The following is a 20881-nucleotide window of genomic DNA, read 5'->3' on the forward strand; positions in this document are numbered from 1 at the left end:
ATCTTGTTTCTGTACACTCCCCCCCAAATAAGTACATTTCAGTTGCCATGGTAACACGTGTCACTGCCTTGCATCTCTATTGGACTGCCGCTCCAACTAATGCTAACATTTCATAGGTAACGTATTTTAGCTTTATTTTAGCTATTAGCGGACTACCTCATTAGCGCCCCCTAGGTGAAGTGCATCATATTTCTGTACACTGGATTTTACAGGCTCTTTGTGAATAGGGTTACCATGACAATGATGTGAAAATATTGATTAGGCTATATTAAAGGCTATATTTACATTATCTCGCCGATTACATGCAGCGTAGCTCGCGGCGGTGACGAGGTGAGAAGTTTATTTTGAAATGAGACGTGAATACTGACTATGTTGCTGCTCTATAGGCTCTATAGTGTCACGATTACAGATTGACTGGCGAGAGAGGAAATAACAGCACCTCTGTCCAACGTTGGGACTGTTTCAAGCTTATGTTACTGCGAGACACCCTATGATGTAAGGCACCCTTTTTTCAAGTGCTACCTGTCACGCGTTAAAGTGTCCGACTCTTATAGTGTAGTTAACGACAACTGGCCGGTCACAGCACCAGTCTGGAGTCATAATTAAATATGAAAGAGAGAAAATATACAAAAAAAGACCTGATTATTCTTTGTTTTAAAAACGTAACAGTCTTTCATTTTCCATGGAAACGCTTCTTTTTTTTGCATATAAGCAGGCTCAGACAAAAAATGATAAAAAAAAAAACATAAATAAAACTATTTGTGTCACAGCATCCGTCATGTGGAGTTGATCTTGTCTTCCTCTACTACCTGTGACTTTACAATATGTCGTGTCGTTTCAATGGATCGTCAATCAATCAATCGATAAATAAACGAGTCGATCAGAAGTTCTTGAAGGTCTCCAGGTCCTTCTGAGGCACGGGAGGGTCTTTGTTCCAGTCGTCCTCGGGGTAAACGTCAAAGTTGGAGGTGTCGCCCTCGTGAGAGACCTTTGGGACTATAGGAGGCTGTGGAGACAAGACAACCGATGTCCAATCAACATTGACCTTTATACTGGGATAGCATATAAACAGCATAATAAACATCACTGAATATTTGGTCTGTAGAGAAGATTGAAGCAAGGCGTCTGGACTTGTAGAGTTTTCTTTAACACGTTTCACTGCTCATCCAAGCAGCTTCATCAGTTCTAACTGTTTGGTGAATATTTGGTCATGTGACTGCCGGTCACAGGCAAGCCAATCATGACCTCCCCTAGCTGCACCGGGGGGAATTTATTAACAGAATTTATTTGTTTATTTATTTAATGATTTTTTTTTTACAGAATCTTGTGATACATGACTCATTAGGGCCCAAGCACTGAGTGGCAATTTTAATTATGTTTGGAAGTATCACAGTAATGTTTTTTTTTTTTTTTTTTTCAAACCTGCCTACATAAATATATAATAAACCAAAAAAAATAATTTAAAAAAATTATGATGAAAAATTACAACCTTAAATAAATTTTAAGTTTTATATTTTGTTTTTATTTATTTTTTCTATATATTAACACAATTTTGCTTTATTTGTTTATGTATTTAATTATTTAGGACAAACAATGACATAAATATATAATAAAAAAATTAAAACCCAAATTAAATTTTAAATTTTTTTATTTTAATCTTTTTCTATATTTAAAACGATTTTTGCTTTATTTTTATTTACTTAAAACAATTACATAAATATATAATAGACAAAAATAATTTAAACAATGATGACAAAAAAATCACCTTAATTAAATTTTACATGTTTTTATTTATTTTTACAATTTTGCTTTATGTTGGATTTTTTTTTTTATTAAAAGCTTATTTCTTGTTGCATTCAAGGAACCTGAAAGTACAATTCTGTAATATTCCAGTCAGAAATTACAACAATTTTTTTTTAAATTCATTTTTTTCCTCATTAATGTACACACAGCACACCGTATTGACAGAAAAACACAGAATTGTTGACATTTTTGCAGATTTATTAAAAAAGAAAAAGTGAAATATGACATGGTCCTAGGTATTCAGAGCCTTTGACACTCATATATTGAACTCAGGTGCGTCCATTTCTCCTGATCATCCTTGAGATGGTTCTACACCTTCATTTGAGTCCAGCTGGGGGGGGGGGGGGGGGGTGCGGAATGTCAGTTTATTTATTTCATTATTTATCTTGTGATACATGACAAATTTTATGTTTGGAAGTATCGCAGTAATTTTTACTTAATTTATTTATTTTACTTGTCATACATGACGATTTTAGTAAGTAAAGTAATTTTAGTAAGTAATTTTTATCTTTTTAAAAATGCATTTCAAACCTGCCCGGAGGACAAAAAAATGACAAATATATAATAAAATAAATAAATAAAAATCTGACAAAAAAATTTAGCCTTAAGTAATTATTTTTCTATATTTTTTGGTTTATTTCTTCTTTTTTTTTAATTAAAAGCTTATATCTGAACTGCAAACATGATGCATTCAAGGACCACCAGAAAGTACAATTCTGTCATACTCTAAAGCCAGAAATTACCAAAAATATATACATAAATACATACATAAATACTACATATGACTGCGTGCATCATTTTTGAACTGACCTTCAGTTTCCTCAGAGGAACGGCCTCCCAGTCTATTGTTTTGAACCACCGGTGTTTTTTCACATCATCGGCTCCGTTCTGAAACAGATAACATGTCTGTATTCATACATTTTATACAACGGGAGGATAAAAGCAGAATTCATTGTTTAATGCTGTCGAAGTCTGCTGTGTTGTGTTAATGAGCGATGTAGCTGCTCTCCGGAGGGATGCTGGCATCCACAAATCAATGTCATCTTGTCTGGGATTATGTGCAGTTAATCAGTGGGCTCAGAGAAGTGTTTGTTTTATTGAGAGCAGCTTTTTTTTGGTGAGTGTTAATTGAATCGCTGTCGTTTCAATGGGAATCTGTGCGAGTGATAAAGTACCTGCTGTTTATGATCCAACATCATAAAGAGAGTGTGTCAGTTGGATTAATTCACGACAACGTATCAGTCTGCAGATGGTGCAGTGGGTGGAGCTGTGATGGAAACATTGTGTGGCAGCACAGACAGCAGAGAAGAAACCTGCTAATGGCCTAATCAGCTGTGTGTGTGTGTCTTCCAACAAGAGGAGTTGCCATGGTGACCAAGACATCACCTGTCAAGAGTCACACTTAAGGATTTCTGTGGCCAAAAAGAGTCAGAGAAAAACCATCAATTATAGTTGGGACGGATTTTACGCAACAGTTGCTCTGATTAGGATTTAACACTAAATTAATTCTTTAAGCATTTCTTTGCCAAAGGCCATGTTGGCACCATTGCACTCGATAATGCCTTACCCAGCAGCAGTTATATAAAAAAAAACATTTAACATAGGAGCCTATGGAATATGACCCCTAGAGGCTGCTGGCTAAACTGCAATTTTTAACCCTTAAAACAGCAAAACCATGATACTACCGCCGCCATGCTTTGATACATTTCTGTGCAGAAAGAAGTCAAATCAAAACTTCATGGCAAGTGTTGAGTGCTAAAAGTTGCCACAAATCGGTTTATATGGCAGAACAAGAAGCCAAGGGTACGCTATAAGACATTACACCTGCCAAAAGATAAAGGAGGGATGTCACTCCCATGTTTGGAGGACTATTACAAAGCAGCTAAACTGCAGTATGTGGTCTTCTGGTGCAGGGAGGATTATGATGCAGGGTGGAAGGAACTAGAGCTGAACCAGCTAGATATCCCTCTTCAATCTCTCCTGGGAGATAAAACCCTCAAGACTACATACTCAAGTAAATTAAGCGACTTTACTAAAATTCCCCTTCATATCTGGTTCAAGGAGGTCTGTAATTCGCACCTGGAGAGGATAGCATGATTGTTAAGATGGGTGAAGTATGACAGAGATTTCAAACCAGCTCAGCTTGATTTGAGATTTAAGGAACTGACACGGAAAGGCTTCATATTGTGTAATTTCATCTGATACTGGCCTGGACAGCTTTCTTCAACTACAGGAAATCCATGACCTAGACAGGCAAGACTTTTACAGATATTTGCAGCTTAGGCATCATTTCAACAGAAATATTAAAATCTTAAAAACAGGAAACACAGACCTTATCGATATCCTTATTGATGCATACAAAGGTAAAATCCACAAGAGTGGTTTCCAGAATGTACCATTGCTTACAACTACATAAAGATATTTCAACATCATATATTAAATGTACTTGGGAGAAAGGAGCAAACATAACCTTGACAGAAGACGACTGGGTAAACATTTGTGAAATAAACTTCTCCACCACCAGTTCAGGGCAATGGAGGGAATTTGCATGGAAGAATGTCATCAAATTTTTTATCACCCCGAAAAGAAAATATCTACAGGGTGGTGGTGCAGAATCTGGGCATTGCTGGAGACAATGTAATAATGTAATGGCTGACCACTATCACATCTTTTGGGGTTGCCCAGTTATTCAACCTTTCTGGCTGGCCATAGTTAAGGAAATAAATTCAATACTTGGTTTTGTCAGTGAGTATAATTTTCATTCTGTATACCTGTGTAATCTACCGGCTGACCTCAACTCACGAGATAAGTATCTTCTTAAGATATTACTGACAGCTGGCAAGAAATCTATTACAAGGAGATGGCTTAAAAAGGAGCCACCGACGGTGGGGGGGTGGTCAGCCATGGTAGAGGAAATATATGAGATGGAGTTGCTGACTTTCTCTCTGAGATTGAACCGTCCTAAAGCCCAGAAGTACTGGTCGAGACGGCTTCTTTATGTAAAAAAGGATACAATATAGGGATGTTTTTAATTTTCTTTTTCTTGTATCATTATACAGAGCAATACCAGTGTATGTTTCTTTCCTTTCTTATGCACATTTACCCAGTGACCTGATTGTTCAAATTGTTTCAAAGCTTTACCTGTTTTGTAAAACTTTAAAACTGTGTTTAAAAATAAAGTTTAAAAAAAATAAAAGTTGCCACAATGCTACCAGTCATCCATTCCTCTGGAAGTAAAAAGCCTCCTGTATAATTCTCCTTATTTATGGCTAATTAGAACCATGTGCTGCTTCACTCACGCTGTCAAAACTATCTGCTGTTGCGGTTCAAGGAGACGGGAAGTCTAACCAACTCACCTTCATGTTGCCTAGTCGTCTGGCTCGGTCAATGACCAGAAATTTCTTGATGAGGTCTCTAGGGGGAGGGGGAGAAGGGTGGGAAAAAAAAAACAAGTCAGCGGATCCACTGCAGCACAGGACATCTCTGAAAAGCGTTTCCTGTTGCAAGGTCCTCGGCCATGACAAATGCACCCTCGCCCAAGGGGAGGAGACTGACAGCCTGGCGAGAGGTGATGAAGGTTGCCTAGTGAGTTGACAATCTTTTGATTGAAAAAAGTGGACCCTTTTTGCCCCCCCAGAGAGACAGAGACATGATGTAGACATCCATGTGCTATAGCTGATATGTCGCAGAGTAATATTTTAATCAAATCCTGCGTACTCCAGTGTACCCATAACAACTTTTTAAGTAGCGGCTGATTTTATGGCAGATTTTTACTGCGAGGGACACTTCTGCAGCTTCTGATTGTCTACGGCAGCCATTCAGGTGCCTTGATGGATGAGAGCGTGCAACGTGGAACTGTGAAAGAGTGATACGAATGGTGGAAATATTAAAAATCCTTCCGTCTGCGGGCTGAGAGATAGATGGCTTAACAGTTATCAGGAGAAGCCTGTGTGTCTGGAGTGTACACACAAACCTAAGAGTCTACCAAGCCTGTAATCTTGCACATTCCCGTGTCCTTGAAGGGGTGGTTGGGGGTGGGGAGGGGTTCTAATGGGTGTGTCATTAGTGACCGCAGGTCCTACCTGCAGTCCCGTCTTTAGCCCCCCGGGCAGCTCATTAACCCAGTGTTAAAAGCAGGGGGTTTGCAGCTCATCTACAACCAATATGGCCGCCGCAAGTGTTTGAAGTCTGCAGTAAAGAGTTCTTCCTTCTCTTTAATCTTAATGCTATCGTGATTGACGGACATTGCTAATGTGGGTGGGTGGGTGGGTGGGGGGGCTGTGCATGTACAGAAGACATACACTGCGTGGATGAAAATAGCAGCCTGTCTCTTTGCTGTCCTAAGAAAACTGGAAAAAACATATCACCAAAAGTAAACAGACACCTACATACTGACATTTTAGGTTAACTAAGCCTGGGTGTCCACATATTTTTGAATGGACTACTGCTACTGTGTCTGAAGCTTACTTGACATAGAAATCCAGATGGCGTGGGAAATCCAGCTTTCCGGCTAAGATCTTCTGGTAGATTCCGAATGGATTGTCATCAAAAAACGGTGGGTACCTGTGGAAAAAAAGTGCCTTAATTACGGTATTTTTATTATTATTATAGCTTGTGGAGACTGTGTGTAATGTAGACCGAGCAGCTTTTGTTCACAGCTTTTGTTCACAGCTTTTTCTGATTTTTTTTTCTTCCACTACCACCCACAGGCTTCTTCTGCCTTCTGCCACCGCTCCACTCCACTGAACGTTTTCCCAGCTCTCCTGTTCTTTTCTTCCCTCTTGCTCCGACTCAGGCTCTGGACAAGTCATTACCCCGCAAATTACATAATGGGACCGGCTTCTAAAGGCATTACGCGCCGAGCAGACAGGCGCGTAATCGCAATAGTTTGTCACATGCTGCTTGCGTTCCCAGTGAGAAGCTCCAGAGGCAGGAGACTGTGGGAGGAGGAGGAGGAGGAGGAAGGCTTCTGGAAGCTACAGCCACAGTCATCGTGTGTGTGTGTGTGTGTGTGTGTGGCGGGGGAGGGGGAGGGGGAGGGGGGGGGGGGGGGGAGGGGGAGGGGGAGGGGGAGGGGAGGTGGCGCCCCCGCCGCCACCTCCCCTCCCCTCCAAAAACTGCTGCCGTCACAGCGGAGGAATCTGGGTCAGATTCGGAAAATGTGAGGATGTCAATATATCACCACTTTCTGACTTGAGAATACACAAACAGAGCAGACTCACATTTTTTTTGTCCGTGTCGCTCGTACTTTTGTTTTTTTTTTCAGTTTATTACTTTGTAGCCCTGTCGAAAATAAACTCGGGACAAAGTTGTCTTGGTTCGCTGGTTGTTTACATACGGCTTTTGTACGTGACCCGGACACTGTCGCCATGAAGTATCATGTCGCTTGATTTCAAACCACCTCTCGGAGGTGGATCTAGCCAGATTGGCTCAAATGTGGCTCAGGTATGAACGCAAATGCAGCTAGTGAATCCGGCTAATGACATGATACTTCCGGTTCATGGGGACAGTGTCCAGGTGGCGTTCAAAAGCCGTATGTAAACAACCGAGTTTATTTTCAACAGGGCTACAAAGGAATACATTTGTTTTTGAACCGAAAAAAAACAAAGGAACGAGCGACACGGGACAAAAAAAAAAAAAAAACGCATGGCGCACACGCGGTCCTACCACGGCCTGAACGCACTCTGTATATTACGAGGCGCCACCTAGCAGTTTGGAGGACAACAAACAAGCCGGATTAAGCTGGATTGAGCGCGGACACGCGTGTGTGATAGCCAGATTTGAAAATAGGTCTGAACATATCCAGCTTAAAGCCTATCCAGATACAATCCTACTCTAGCTGGATTGACTTTCTCCAGTGTGAATGGGGCCCAAGAGGTGGACTGAGATCTATCCGGGTCTTGCATTGTTCAGACTCAGAAAAAAAACGAATATATCTGGATACGGCCCGAATCCTGCTATAGCCGGATTGATTTCCCCAGTGAGAACAGGGTTTAAGATAAACCCACACACACATGTGGATCCTCAGTCTAGGAGCCATTTCAGTGACTCAAAGACCGCTGCAGCCTGAGCAGATAGACTGCAGTCCTTGATGACACACACTGAAGTGAAATTGTGCTATTTCCCCTTCCAGGACCTTCATCTCTACCAACCAGACCTCAGATGGATGAGTGCTAGCTGCAGAGGTGAGGAAACGGATTTCATTTTTCTGCCTGGAGGTTAAAGATAAACACACAAGTCTGGATTCATACATGCAGCCACACTGACAAGTGCAAAAACAGGATGATTGGTTTCCATTAAGAGTAGAAGGCTGAAGACCTGAGGGTAGGATTATGGAGGAAAGACCCTTTTCTTCTACTTTCTTTTGACTTCCTCCCTCAGGGGCCCCCTTCGCTGAATATTTTTCACCCCAGAGGACGATGATCTACCACTGCTAACTTTTCAGAATGGCTACATTCTAAGATTGGGGCCTCTGACAGAATACTGTTAAGATGAAGAGGGCTCTTTGTCTGAAAAGGTTTTTATAAGCGTGCCCCTCCCTGGGCAGAGCGCGGCGTCCAGTAAGTCCTCTGCCAGGTCTGTAACACTTTAAAGCCTGCTCTGATAAATAGTAAGAAAAGGTCATTCCGCAGATTCAAAGCCACATAAGGGCATAAAGAAGATGGATGGAAGGGGCGAGGAGGGGTCGGACAGACTCACACACAGGTGACCTTTCAGGAGGACTGGAGGACTATGTTGTATATTCATGAGTTATAGCAGTGAGGTTTAAACTAAAACTGTTTTAAGGTCCATCTCACACAGGGCAGTGAGGTGTCACTTGCTCATACACATCTTAACAAAATAGTTAATAAGGCTTGCAGCTTATGTGATGTAGCGCTTACTGCTAAGGTTCTATAGCAACATGCTAATAAATACATTACTAAACCGGCACCGCTCAGTTAGATGATACAGACAGCAATTTAGCTTTGCTTTAAAAGCAAATACACAATCGCCTACATGAACACAAAACCCAACAAACACAAGTGAAGAAGAATGGTGTAAGCTAGCCTACATTATTACATCTATTGTAGGGCTTACTTCTGTTTTGTTTTGTTGTTTGCATTGTAAGTTTTGGGGCCTGTGACAGTGTTCTCTTGTTTTTATTGAGCTGAAGTGCTCCTCCAGCGAAGCTGCTGCACAATCCTCCAAATCCCACAAAAGAAGGGAATGAAAGAGTCTGAGAGCGATGTGGCTGATTTTCTCACATGGACAGCACTTAAACAAAAAAATATTAAAAGAAGCGTTCATTAAAACAGCAACTGTCCTTTTTTTTGGTGCTGTTTAGCCTCTTTGAGGTTCTTGTTTTGGTTGTGTGGCTTGTTCAATTTCTCATGGCACGCAGCAGCAGGCAGCTGTTCTCACAATGTGGACTTGGGAAGTAGAGCGTGCAGTATGGGATTGCATGAGAGGACAGAAAACATTACGAGATGCTTAACAAAGTAGGTGCGAAAAGTGTCGAGAGGGGTCCTGGCTTTAAATATAAATTACATATTGTAATTGTATCTTGCGTGTAAAGACGGTTTCATATTCAGAACAGTATACTTGAGACATGAATGAGAAGAAACAGCGGTGCTTTGTATCGGCGTCGTTCTTCAACTACAGCTCCCATTCAGAGATTAATTTGTCGCAACTCCACAGCGTCCAATAAACACACAATGAATAGATTTCACACCGAGATAATACCGGCAGCGGAACAATTAATTGGATAATTCCGCAATTCTGTGAAGACGCGCTCCCCAAATGCTCGGGTTTCACACTGCCTTGCAGTGCTGTTGTGTTGGATTGCATCACTATTGTGGGGTTTTTTTGCATGGCTACCTCAGAGTGTGTGAGTATCATGAGATAGTTCTGTCAGACGGCAGATTTCACACAAGCGCCGCACCTCAGATGGAACTTCAAAGGTCAAACAGGCTACTGACTTTTCACAGGAGTGTGTGTGCTTCGCCTCTCTCGCTCTGGTGGAGGAGAGTGCCCCCAGGTGTTTAAAGTGGACAGAGGGGGTAACAACGGATGTTGTTACTGTACTGCACCGCTTACCCTGCCAGCATTTCAAAGATGAGGATGCCCAGGGCCCACCAGTCTACCGCTCGGCCGTGACCTTTGCTTTGGATGACTTCGGGGGCCAGGTACTCAGGAGTGCCACACAGAGTCCAGGTCCTGATAGGAGAGAGAAAGAGAGAGAAGGGGGTTAATACACTGTTTTCCCACTGTATTTATCTATATGTTTCTACAACTCATACAGATTTGCTTACTTAATATGATATGATGACTCTATATGTCATACGTGAGACAGTCAAGGACCATTGGAAAGTTCTGTTTTTACTGTTTCTGGCTGTATGATACATGCATTTATGCTATTTTTGTTCGTCTTTTAGGTGAGGTGATACTTCAAGTAACCTATCTGTGTCTAGGACTTTTAGGTGTCCTCTTTCTGCCTGCGTAAGCGTCCTCCACATTGTGAGATATTGTTAGCTACGGTTTGACAGGAGGTAAGTGATCTGTACCGTCTATACTGTGCGTAATGAGAGGACGCAAGGAAGATGACACCCGTAGGTAAAGTGATCTGCTTGTGTCATTTGAACTGGCTGGGTTGTGTCTTCTAGTACTACGAGGAGACATTTGGGGGGCCTCTGCGAGGTCTGCAGCCAAACAATGAAGTGAAGGACAGAAGTCTGGAGCAGATTGTGTGCCTCCGGCTCTGCCTGATTGACACCCTGAACATGTGTAACAAACATGCTCGGCGTTCCCCGTGAAAAGGCACTTGTCCTCTGATGAAGAGCACTTGGCCCGGCACCAGCCTTTCATCGTCTGTCACCGATATCACCTGGGTAATGACCTCTTTGGGCCGGTTGCCATGGCAACTGGGTCATTTGTATGGAAATGATGCCGGTCCTGGTGGAGGGTATAAGAAGTTAAGGTGTGGGGATGGGGATGGGTGATATCTTTGTGCTCTTTGTGTGTCATCATACAGAGCTTTGTGCTGCTGATGGCGATGTCTGCCAGCAGGGGACACTGTAGCGACACCAGGAGGACTAGGCTGTGATGGTGTTCCATCATAGTCCTGAACATGGAAAGTACAAGAGAGCTAGTGGCAATGAGGCGGTTGTCTTCCTATTCCAGGCAATTCTCCTGCCCTCCATTTATATAAGTGGGTCACTTGCACATCAGAAAGGTATCTACTCCCCCATCTGTTTTGCTCTCGCAGTCTGGGAGAAAATGTAATCTTACTCCATTATGTTTACATGTCAGCGGGGGTCAGTGTAGCTCTGGGTAGCTCTGCAGTGAGTAAGACTGCAGTGCAGATATATATAAAGCCGTTTCTTTCCCTCTGCTGTGCATTATTTCAATTCTCCTGAGGTCACGGGGGGAGCCCTCGCTCGCTGTATACCTAACGCAGACTAAATGACACAAGTTGGAAGGATTCTATAAAACAGATAGGAGCTTTTCAAGGACAATGTCCCCCCCAACTATTGGCAAGAGTCTGACCCCAGGATCGCACTGGGACTGTATTGCGCTGTGATCCGGCTTATCCAAAAAAGGGTAAAAACACTGTGAAGCATGAGGTTATGTGGGGGGATTGTGAGAGAGGATGACCTCCAGACCACACCGAGTCATACTGTATACCTGCTCCTCCTGATTAAAACATCAATTAGACAGGCTGCACAGCCGAGGAGAGAAGGGAGTGTACAGTAAAGAACTTAGATGAATGAGTGACAGCTTTCTACTGACAATCAATCAAGTGTCATTCACTACAAGCTGAAAGAGGAGTATCTCTGACAGTCCCGCGTCAAGCCTTCACACATACATACAGCTAAGATGCCACGCTAAGTTTAGTTATGTGTAAGGAAGACCGAATAAAAAGTGTATAATCTTCTTCTTGCAGGAGTTGCTGGTGTCAAAAAGATGCAGCTGTAAACATGGCGAACACATCATCGACACTTTAAAACAAAGTGGATGTATCGTCAAGGAGAGAAGAGCCAAGGCCCAGACCTCAAACCAATACAGACCTTGTAGCAAGGCTTTATTGTGTGCACATATATATTTATTAATGTACATTGTAAATATGGCATATTTTCTTTTTTACATTGACATTATGCCAGTTTTATTTAGTAGTTTTAGACCATTATTCCACCAAAGTGGGTAAATACTTCTATTGACACGTAACCATGGTAACAAGACAGCGACAGCTGTCAGTATTCATATTGTTATGATGGATTGGTGTAAAACAAAATGTGATTTATCTTCCCAGTTTAAATATTTTTTACAGTTACTATTTTGCCATTTATTATCTCTATACAGCATTTTCCATTAAGGAGGAGCTTTTTCCACTGCAGGAGCTCAGAAACTCCATGACTATTTATAGACATTCACATATTATAGCGCATGTGTGTGAACTATATATACCAGTCATATAGATATCATTCTAGCCTTAATAAAAAGGGCCTGATTGGAGGCTAAACCAACAAATCTTACATACGGTGAATGACTTCGTTGCAGTACAAAGAAGTCAAGTTCACAGTTAACCCTCCTAAAACGGAGCTGACATACGCTGTTTAAAACTACCGTAGCTCTGGTTATGTTTGCGCTATTGAAAAAAATCACTCACTAGATTCTGAAAGCTGAGAAACGGCTCTTTCTATCACTATTACATTCATTACGGTAATGACCACATTGCATGTGTGTTGCCAGGGGAGCGTTTGAGAGTTGATGTACAATAGTTTGAGTCTCAAAAGTCTTGTTGCTGTACATTTATAGTTATATAAAGTTTTTTTTTTTACTTTTCTTGTTATTACACACTGTTCTGAGCATTTCTAACATAATTTTTTTAAAGTTATATTTCATCTGTCATTGCGGGCCCTCGCGCACCTTGCGATCCGCGGGGTCATCGCAGTCTTCTCTCCTATACTCTCGTCTCCTATACTCTCCTGTGCTATTCTCTCCTCCACTCATTTCCACAGATATACAACAAACACATGTTTACAACCAAACTTTCCTGCTACCAGTAGGTGGCGCTATGACCGTATCATCCTATTAGCATATATATCTGTTTAGACTCGGCTCCATGGCAGTACTGTAAGACTTTGTCCACATTGCATAAAGTATATGGGTAGTACTGCATAAAACACAGCGAGTTCCTTTGTAATGGCTAATGGTCAACTTTGAGGCCACTCCCCCACCACACGGTAATACTTTTGAAAGAGTTTTGGAATGCGTCTATTCCCTATGGTGTCCTGAGTGGACACAGTGAATTTCAGCTCAATTGCATGAAGTATGCGAGGCATGAAAAGTTTTATAGCAGGGTCAGAAAACGGTAAAAATTACAAAAAAAAATCAAAATGGTGGACTTCCTGTTGGGTTTGGAGGGGGGGTCCAAGAGACTTTTTTGTGCGTCTTGGGGTGATACACATGTGTGCTAATTCTCATGATCCTGTGTCAAACTGGCCAGCGGGGCTACGCATTAGGGCAATAAATACAGTGAGTTCCTTTGTAATGGCGAATGGTCAACTTTGAGGCCACGCCCCCGCCACACCGTCAGACTTTTGTAAGAGTTTTTGAATGCGTCTATTCCCTATGGTGTCCTGAGTGGACACAGTGAGTTTTAGCTCATTTGGATGAAGTATGCGAGGCATGAAAAGTTTTGCAGCAGGGTCACAAATCGCCAAAAATTAACAGAAATTGCAAAATTGCGGACTTCCTGTTAGTTTTGGAGGGGGGGTCCAAGAGACTTTTTTGTGCATCTTGGGGTGATACACATGTGTACCAATTTTCATGCCCCTACTCAAAACAGGCCAGGGGGGCAGGCAGAAAAACCTATGAAAACACAACATTTTGTGTAGCCAGTAGGTGGCGCTCTGTCAAAGCCTCAATATTGTTGTATAGATGTGTTTAGGGTCAGACTCTGATCATACATGTGACATTTCGTACAGATCGGACAGAAAACAAAGAAGTTATAGAGACTTTCTGTGTCCTCAGAAATGGTCAAACTTTGAGGCCACGCCCCGGCCACACCCTCAGACTTTTGTAAGAGTTTTGGAATGCGTCTATTCCCTATGGTGTCCTGAGTGGACACGGCGAATTTTAGCTCAATCCGATGAAGTATGCGAGGCGTGAAAAGTTTGGCAGCAGGGTCACACATCGCCAAAAATGGCCACAAACCTTCAAATGGCGGACTTCCTGTTGGGTTTGGAGGGGGGGTCCAAGAGACTTTTTTGTGCGTCTTGAGGTGATACATATGTGTGCCAATTTTCATAATCCTGTGTCAAACCGGCCAGAGGGGCTACGCGTTGGGGGCGCTATAGAGCCATTTTTATATGTGCATTTCAAAAGTCAGCAAATTTCAAAATTTTTCGGGCGAATGAATTTTTCTACCAAGTTTGGTGAGTTTTTGGGCATGTTAAGGCCTCCAAAAATGCGATCTCGGAGGGGGAAAAAAAAAAAAAAAAAAAAAAAATTAAAGCTGCAAGCAGCATTGCGGGCCCTCGCGCACCTTGCGATCCGCGGGGCTATTGCTGTCTTCTCTCCTATGCTCTTGTCTCCTATACTCTCCTGTCCTATGCTCTCTTTTCCTGTCATTTGCAGAGATGTACAACAAACACATGTTTACAACCAAACTTTCCTTCTACCAGTAGGTGGCGCTATGACCGTATCATCCTATTAGCATATATGTCTGTTCAGACTCGGGTCCATAGCAGTAGTGTAAGATTTTGTCCACATTGCATGAAGTATATGGGTAGTACAGCATAAAATAGAGCGAGTTCCTGTGTAATGGTGACTGGTCAACTTTGAGGCCACGCCCCCACTACACTGTAATACTTTTGAAAGAATTTTGGTATGCGTCTATTCCCTATGGTGTCCTGAGTGGACACAGTGAATTTCAGCTCAATTGGATGAAGTATGTGAGGCGTGAAAAGTTTTGTAGCAGGGTCACAAATAGGTAAAAAATGGCCACATAAGTCAAAATGGCGGACTTCCTGTTGGGTTTGGAGGGGGGGTCCAAGAGACTTTTTTGTGCGTCTTGGGGTTATACACATGTGTGCTAATTTTCATGATCCTGTGTCAAACTGGCCAGCGGGGCTACGCGTTAGGGCAAAAAATACAGGGAGTTCCTATGTAATGGCGAATGGTCAACTTTGAGTCCACGCCCCCACCACACCGTAATACTTTTGTAAGAGTTTTGGAATGCGTCTATTCCCTATGGTGTCCTGAGTGGACACAGTGATTTTCAGCTTGATTGGATGAAGTATGCGAGGCGTGAAAAGTTTTGCAGCAGGGTCACAAATCGCCAAAAAATAACAGAAATTTCAAAATGGCGGACTTCCTGTTGGGTGTGGAGGGGGGGTCCAAGAGACTTTTTTGTGCGTCTTGGGGTGATACACATGTGTGCCAATTTTCGTGACCCTACTCAAAACAGGCCACAGGGGCAGGCAGAAAAACCTATGAAAACACAACATTTTGTGTAGCCAGTAGGTGGCGCTCTGTCAAAGCCTCAATATTGTTGTATAGATGTGTTTAGGGTCAGACTCTGATCATACATGTGACATTTCGTACAGATCGGACAGAAAACGAACAAGTTATAGAGACTTTCTGTGTCCTCAGAAATGGTCAAACTTTGAGGCCACGCCCCGGCCACACCGTCAGACTTTTGTAAGAGTTTTGGAATGCGTCTATTCCCTATGGTGTCCTGAGTGGACACGGCAAATTTCAGCTCAATCCGATGACGTATGCGAGGCGTGAAAAGTTTGGCAGCAGGGTCACACATCGCCAAAAATGGCCACAAACCTTCAAATGGCGGACTTCCTGTTGGGTTTGGAGGGGGGGTCCAAGAGACTTTTTTGTGCGTCTTGAGGTGATACATATGTGTGCCAATTTTCATAATCCTGTGTCAAACCGGCCAGAGGGGCTACGCGTTGGGGGCGCTATAGAGCCATTTTTATATGTGCATTTCAAAAGTCAGCAAATTTCAAAATTTTTCGGGCGAATGAATTTTTCTACCAAGTTTGGTGAGTTTTTGGGCATGTTAAGGCCCCCAAAAATGCGATGTAAGGGGGGGAAGGAAGAAAAAAAAAAAAAATTAAAGCTGCAAGCAGCATTGCGGGCCCTCGCGCACCTTGCGATCCGCGGGGTCATCGCAGTCTTCTCTCCTATGCTCTTGTCTCCTATACTCTCCTGTCCTATGCTCTCCTCTTATGTCCACAGAGATACAACGAACACATGTTTACAACCAAACTTTCCTACTACCAGTAGGTGGCGCTATGACCGTATCATCCTATTAGCATATATATCTGTTCAGACTCGGGTCCATAGCAGTACTGTAAGATTTTGTCCACATTGCATAAAGTATATGGGTAGTACTGCATAAAACACAGCGAGTTCCTTTGCAATGGCGAACGGTCAACTTTGAGGCCACTCCCCCGCCACACGGTAATACTTTTGAAAGAGTTTTGGAATGCATCTATTCCCTATGGTGTCCTGAGTAGACACAGTGAATTTCAGCTCAATTGCATGAAGTATGTGAGGCGTGAAAAGTTTTGAAGCAGGGTCAAAAATAGGCAAACAATTGCCACAAAAGTCAAAATGGCGGACTTCCTGTTGGGTTTGGAGGCGGGGTCCAAGAGACTTTTTTGTGCGTCTTGGGGTGATACACATGTGTGCTAATTTTCATGAACCTGTGTCAAACTGGCCAGCGGGGCTACACATTAGGGCAAAAAATACAGGGAGTTCCTTTGTAATGGCGAATGGTCAACTTTGAGGCCACGCCCCCACCACACCGTAAGACTTTTGTAAGAGTTTTGGAATGCGTCTATTCCCTGTGGTGTCCTGAGTGGACACAGTGAATTTCAGCTCAATTGCATGAAGTATGTGAGGCGTGAAAAGTTTTGAAGCAGGGTCACAAATAGGCAAAAAATGGCCACAAAAGTCAAAATGGTGGACTTCCTGTTGGGTTTGGAGGGGGGGTCCAAGAGACTTTTTTGCGCGTCTTGGGGTGATACACATGTGTGCTAATTCTCATGATCCTGTGTCAAACTGGCCAGCGGGGCTACGCATTAGGGCAATAAATACAGTGAGTTCCTTTGTAATGGCGAATGGTCAACTTTGAGGCCACGCCCCCGCCACACGGTCAGACTTTTGTAAGAGTTTTTGAATGCGTCTATTCCCTATGGTGTCCTGAGTGGACACAGTGAGTTTTAGCTCATTTGGATGAAGTATGCGAGGCGTGAAAAGTTTTGTAGGAGGGTCACAAATCGCCAAAAATTAACAGAAATTTCAAAATCGTGGACTTCCTGTTGGGTTTGGAGGGGGGGTCCAAGAGACTTTTTTGTGCATCTTGGGGTGATACACATGTGTACCAATTTTCATGACCCTACTCAAAACAGGCCAGGGGGGCAGGCAGAAAAACCTATGAAAACACAACATTTTGTGTAGCCAGTAGGTGGCGCTCTATCAAAGCCTCAATATTGTTGTATAGATGTGTTTAGGGTCAGACTCTGATCATACATGTGACATTTCGTATAGATCGGACAGAAAACGAAGAAGTTATAGAGACTTTCTGTGTCCTCAGAAATGGTCAAACTTTGAGGCCACGCCCCGGCCACACCGTCAGACTTTTGTAAGAGTTTTGGAATGCGTCTATTCCCTATGGTGTCCTGAGTGGACACGGCGAATTTCAGCTCAATCCGTTGAAGTATGCGAGGCGTGAAAAGTTTGGCAGCAGGGTCACACATCGCCAAAAATGGCCACAAACCTTCAAATAGCGGACTTCCTGTTGGGTTTGGAGGGGGGGTACAAGAGACTTTTTTGTGCGTCTTGAGGTGATACATATGTGTGCCAATTTTCATAATCCTGTGTCAAACCGGCCAGAGGGGCTACGCGTTGGGGGCGCTATAGAGCCATTTTTATATGTGCATTTCAAAAGTCAGCAAATTTCAAAATTTTTCGGGCGAATGAATTTTTCTACCAAGTTTGGTGAGTTTTTGGGCATGTTAAGGCCTCCAAAAATGCGATCTCGGAGGGGGAAAAAAAAAAAAAAAAAAAAAAAAAAAAAAAAAAAAAAAAAAAAAAATAATAATCCTAAGGGTTTCAATAGGGCTCTTGCACCATTCGGTGCTCGGGCCCTAATTAAAGCTGCAAGCAGCATTGCGGGCCCTCGCGCACCTTGCGATCCGCGGGGTCATCGCAGGCTTCTCTCCTATGCTCTCGTCTCCTATACTCTCCTGTCCTATGCTCTCCTCTTATTTCCACAGAGATACAACGAACACATGTTTACAACCAAACTTTCCTGCTACTAGTAGGTGGCGCTATGACCATATCATCCCATTAGCATATATATCTGTTCAGACTCGGGTCCATAGCAGTACTGTAAGATTTTGTCCACATTGCATAAAGTATATGGGTAGTACTGCATAAAACAGCGAGTTCCTTTGTAATGGCGACTGGTCAACTTTGAGGCCACACCCCCGCCACACGGTAATACTTTTGTAAGAGTTTTGGAATGCGTCTATTCCCTATGGTGTCCTGAGTGGACACAGTGAATTTCAGTTCAATTGGATGAAGTATGTGAGGCGTGAAAAGTTTTGTAGCAGGGTCACAAATTGGCAAAATATGGCCACAAAAGTCAAAATGGCGGACTTCCTGTTGGGTTTGGAGGGGGGGTCCAAAAGACTTTTTTGTGCGTCTTGGGGTGATACACATGTGTGCTAATTTTCATGATCCTGTGTCAAACTGGCCAGAGGGGCTACGCGTTAGGGCAAAAAATACAGGGAGTTCCTTTGTAATGGCGAATGGTCAACTTTGAGGCCACACCCCCGTCACACGGTAATATTTTTGAAAGAGTTTTGGAATGCGTCTATTCTGTATCGTGTCCTGAGTGGACACAGTGATTTTCAGCTTGATTGGATGAAGTATGCGAGGCGTGAAAAGTTTTGCAGCAGGGTCACAAATCGCCAAAAATTAACAGAAATTTCAAAATGATGGACTTCCTGTTGGGTTTGGAGGGGGGGTCCAAGAGACTTTTTTGTGCATCTTGGGGTGATAAACATGTGTGCCAATTTTCGTGACCCTACTCAAAACAGGCCACAGGTTCAAGCAGAAAAACCTATGAAAACACAACATTTTGTGTAGCCAGTAGGTGGCGCTCTGTCAAAGCCTCAATATTGTTGTATAGATGTGTTTAGGGTCAGACTCTGATCATACATGTGACATTTCGTACAGATCGGACAGAAAACGAAGAAGTTATAGAGACTTTCTGTGTCCTCAGAAATGGTCAAACTTTGAGGCCACGCCCCGGCCACACCGTCAGACTTTTGTAAGAGTTTTGGAATGCGTCTATTCCCAATGGTGTCCTGAGTGGACACGGCGAATTTCAGCTCAATCCGATGACGTATGCGAGGCGTGAAAAGTTTGGCAGCAGGGTCACACATCGCCAAAAATGGCCACAAAAGGTAAAATGGCGGACTTCCTGTTGGGTTTGGAGGGGGGGTCCAAGAGACTTTTTTGTGCGTCTTGAGGTGATAAATATGTGTGCTAATTTTCATAATCCTGTGTCAAACTGGCCAGAGGGGCTACGCGTTGGGGGCGCTATAGAGTCATTTTCCTATGTGCGTTTCAAACGTCAGCAAATTTCAAAATTTTTCGGGCGAATGAATTTTTCTACCAAGTTTGGTGAGTTTTTGGGCATGTTAAGGCCCCCAAAAATGCGATCTAAGGGGGGGAAGGAAGAAAAAAAATTAAAGCTGCAAGCAGCATTGCGGGCCCTCGCGCACCTTGCGATCCGTGGGGTCATCGCAGTCTTCTCTCCTATGCTCGCGTCTCCTATACTCTCCTGTGCTATGCTCTCCTCCTCTCATTTCCACAGATATACAACAAACACATGTTTACAACCAAACTTTCCTGCTACCAGTAGGTGGCGCTATGACCGTATCATCCTATTAGCATATATATCTGTTTAGACTCGGCTCCATGGCAGTACTGTAAGATTTTGTCCACATTGCATAAAGTATATGGGTAGTACTGCATAAAACACAGCGAGTTCCTTTGTAATGGCGAATGGTCAACTTTGAGGCCACTCCCCGCCACACGGTAATACTTTTGAAAGAGTTTTGGAATGCGTCTATTCCCTATGGTGTCCTGAGTAGACACAGTGAATTTCAGCTCAATTGCATGAAGTATGTGAGGCGTGAAAAGTTTTGAAGCAGGGTCACAAATAGGCAAAAAATGGCCACAAAAGTCAAAATGGTGGACTTCCTGTTGGGTTTGGAGGGGGGGTCCAAGAGAGTTTTTTGTGCGTCTTGGGGTGATACACATGTGTGCTAATTCTCATGATCCTGTGTCAAACTGGCCAGCGGGGCTACGCATTAGGGCAATAAATACAGTGAGTTCCTTTGTAATGGCGAATGGTCAACTTTGAGGCCACGCCCCCGCCACACCGTCAGACTTTTGTAAGAGTTTTTGAATGCGTCTATTCCCTATGGTGTCCTGAGTGGACACAGTGAGTTTTAGCTCATTTGGAGGAAGTATGCGAGGCGTGAAAAGTTTTGTAGGAGGGTCACAAATCGCCAAAAATTAACAGAAATTTCAAAATTGCGGACTTCCTGTTGGGTTTGGAGGGGGGGTCCAAGAGACTTTTTTGTGCATCTTGGGGTGATACACATGTGTACCAATTTTCATGACCCTACTCAAAACAGGCCAGGGGGGCAGGCAGAAAAACCTATGAAAACACAACATTTTGTGTAGCCAATAGGTGGCGCTCTGTCAAAGCCTCAATATTGTTGTATAGATGTGTTTAGGGTCAGACTCTGATCATACATGTGACATTTCGTACAGATCGGACAGAAAACGAAGAAGTTATAGAGACTTTCTGTGTCCTCAGAAATGGTCAAACTTTGAGGCCACGCCCCGGCCACACCGTAAGACTTTTGTAAGAGTTTTGGAATGCGTCTATTCCCTATGGTGTCCTGAGTGGACACGGTGACTTTCAGCTCAATCCCATAAAGTATGCGAGGCGTGAAAAGTTTTGCAGCAGGGTCACACATCGCCAAAAATG

The 20881-nt window shown here is 43.1% G+C and overlaps 1 protein-coding gene across 1 annotated transcript in view; it reads right to left on the reverse strand.

Moving 5' to 3' along the window:
• The window catches only part of prkx (protein kinase X-linked), a 58006-nt gene that overhangs the window by 306 nt on the left and 36819 nt on the right, over positions 1 to 20881 (reverse strand). Inside the window, exons 4-8 of the mRNA XM_028394910.1 lie at positions 9880 to 9999; positions 6271 to 6366; positions 5160 to 5217; positions 2614 to 2691; positions 1 to 1006 (exon numbers count right to left, since the gene is read on the reverse strand). The exon at positions 1 to 1006 is cut by the window's left edge and continues 306 nt beyond it. Of these exons, the coding sequence (XP_028250711.1) occupies positions 881 to 1006; positions 2614 to 2691; positions 5160 to 5217; positions 6271 to 6366; positions 9880 to 9999 (478 nt within the window). The 3' untranslated portion in view covers positions 1 to 880. The remainder of the gene's footprint in view (positions 1007 to 2613; positions 2692 to 5159; positions 5218 to 6270; positions 6367 to 9879; positions 10000 to 20881) is intronic.

Source organism: Parambassis ranga, chromosome 2 (genome assembly GCF_900634625.1).
Source record: "Parambassis ranga chromosome 2, fParRan2.1, whole genome shotgun sequence".
In the NCBI taxonomy this organism is placed as follows: Eukaryota; Metazoa; Chordata; class Actinopteri; family Ambassidae; genus Parambassis; species Parambassis ranga.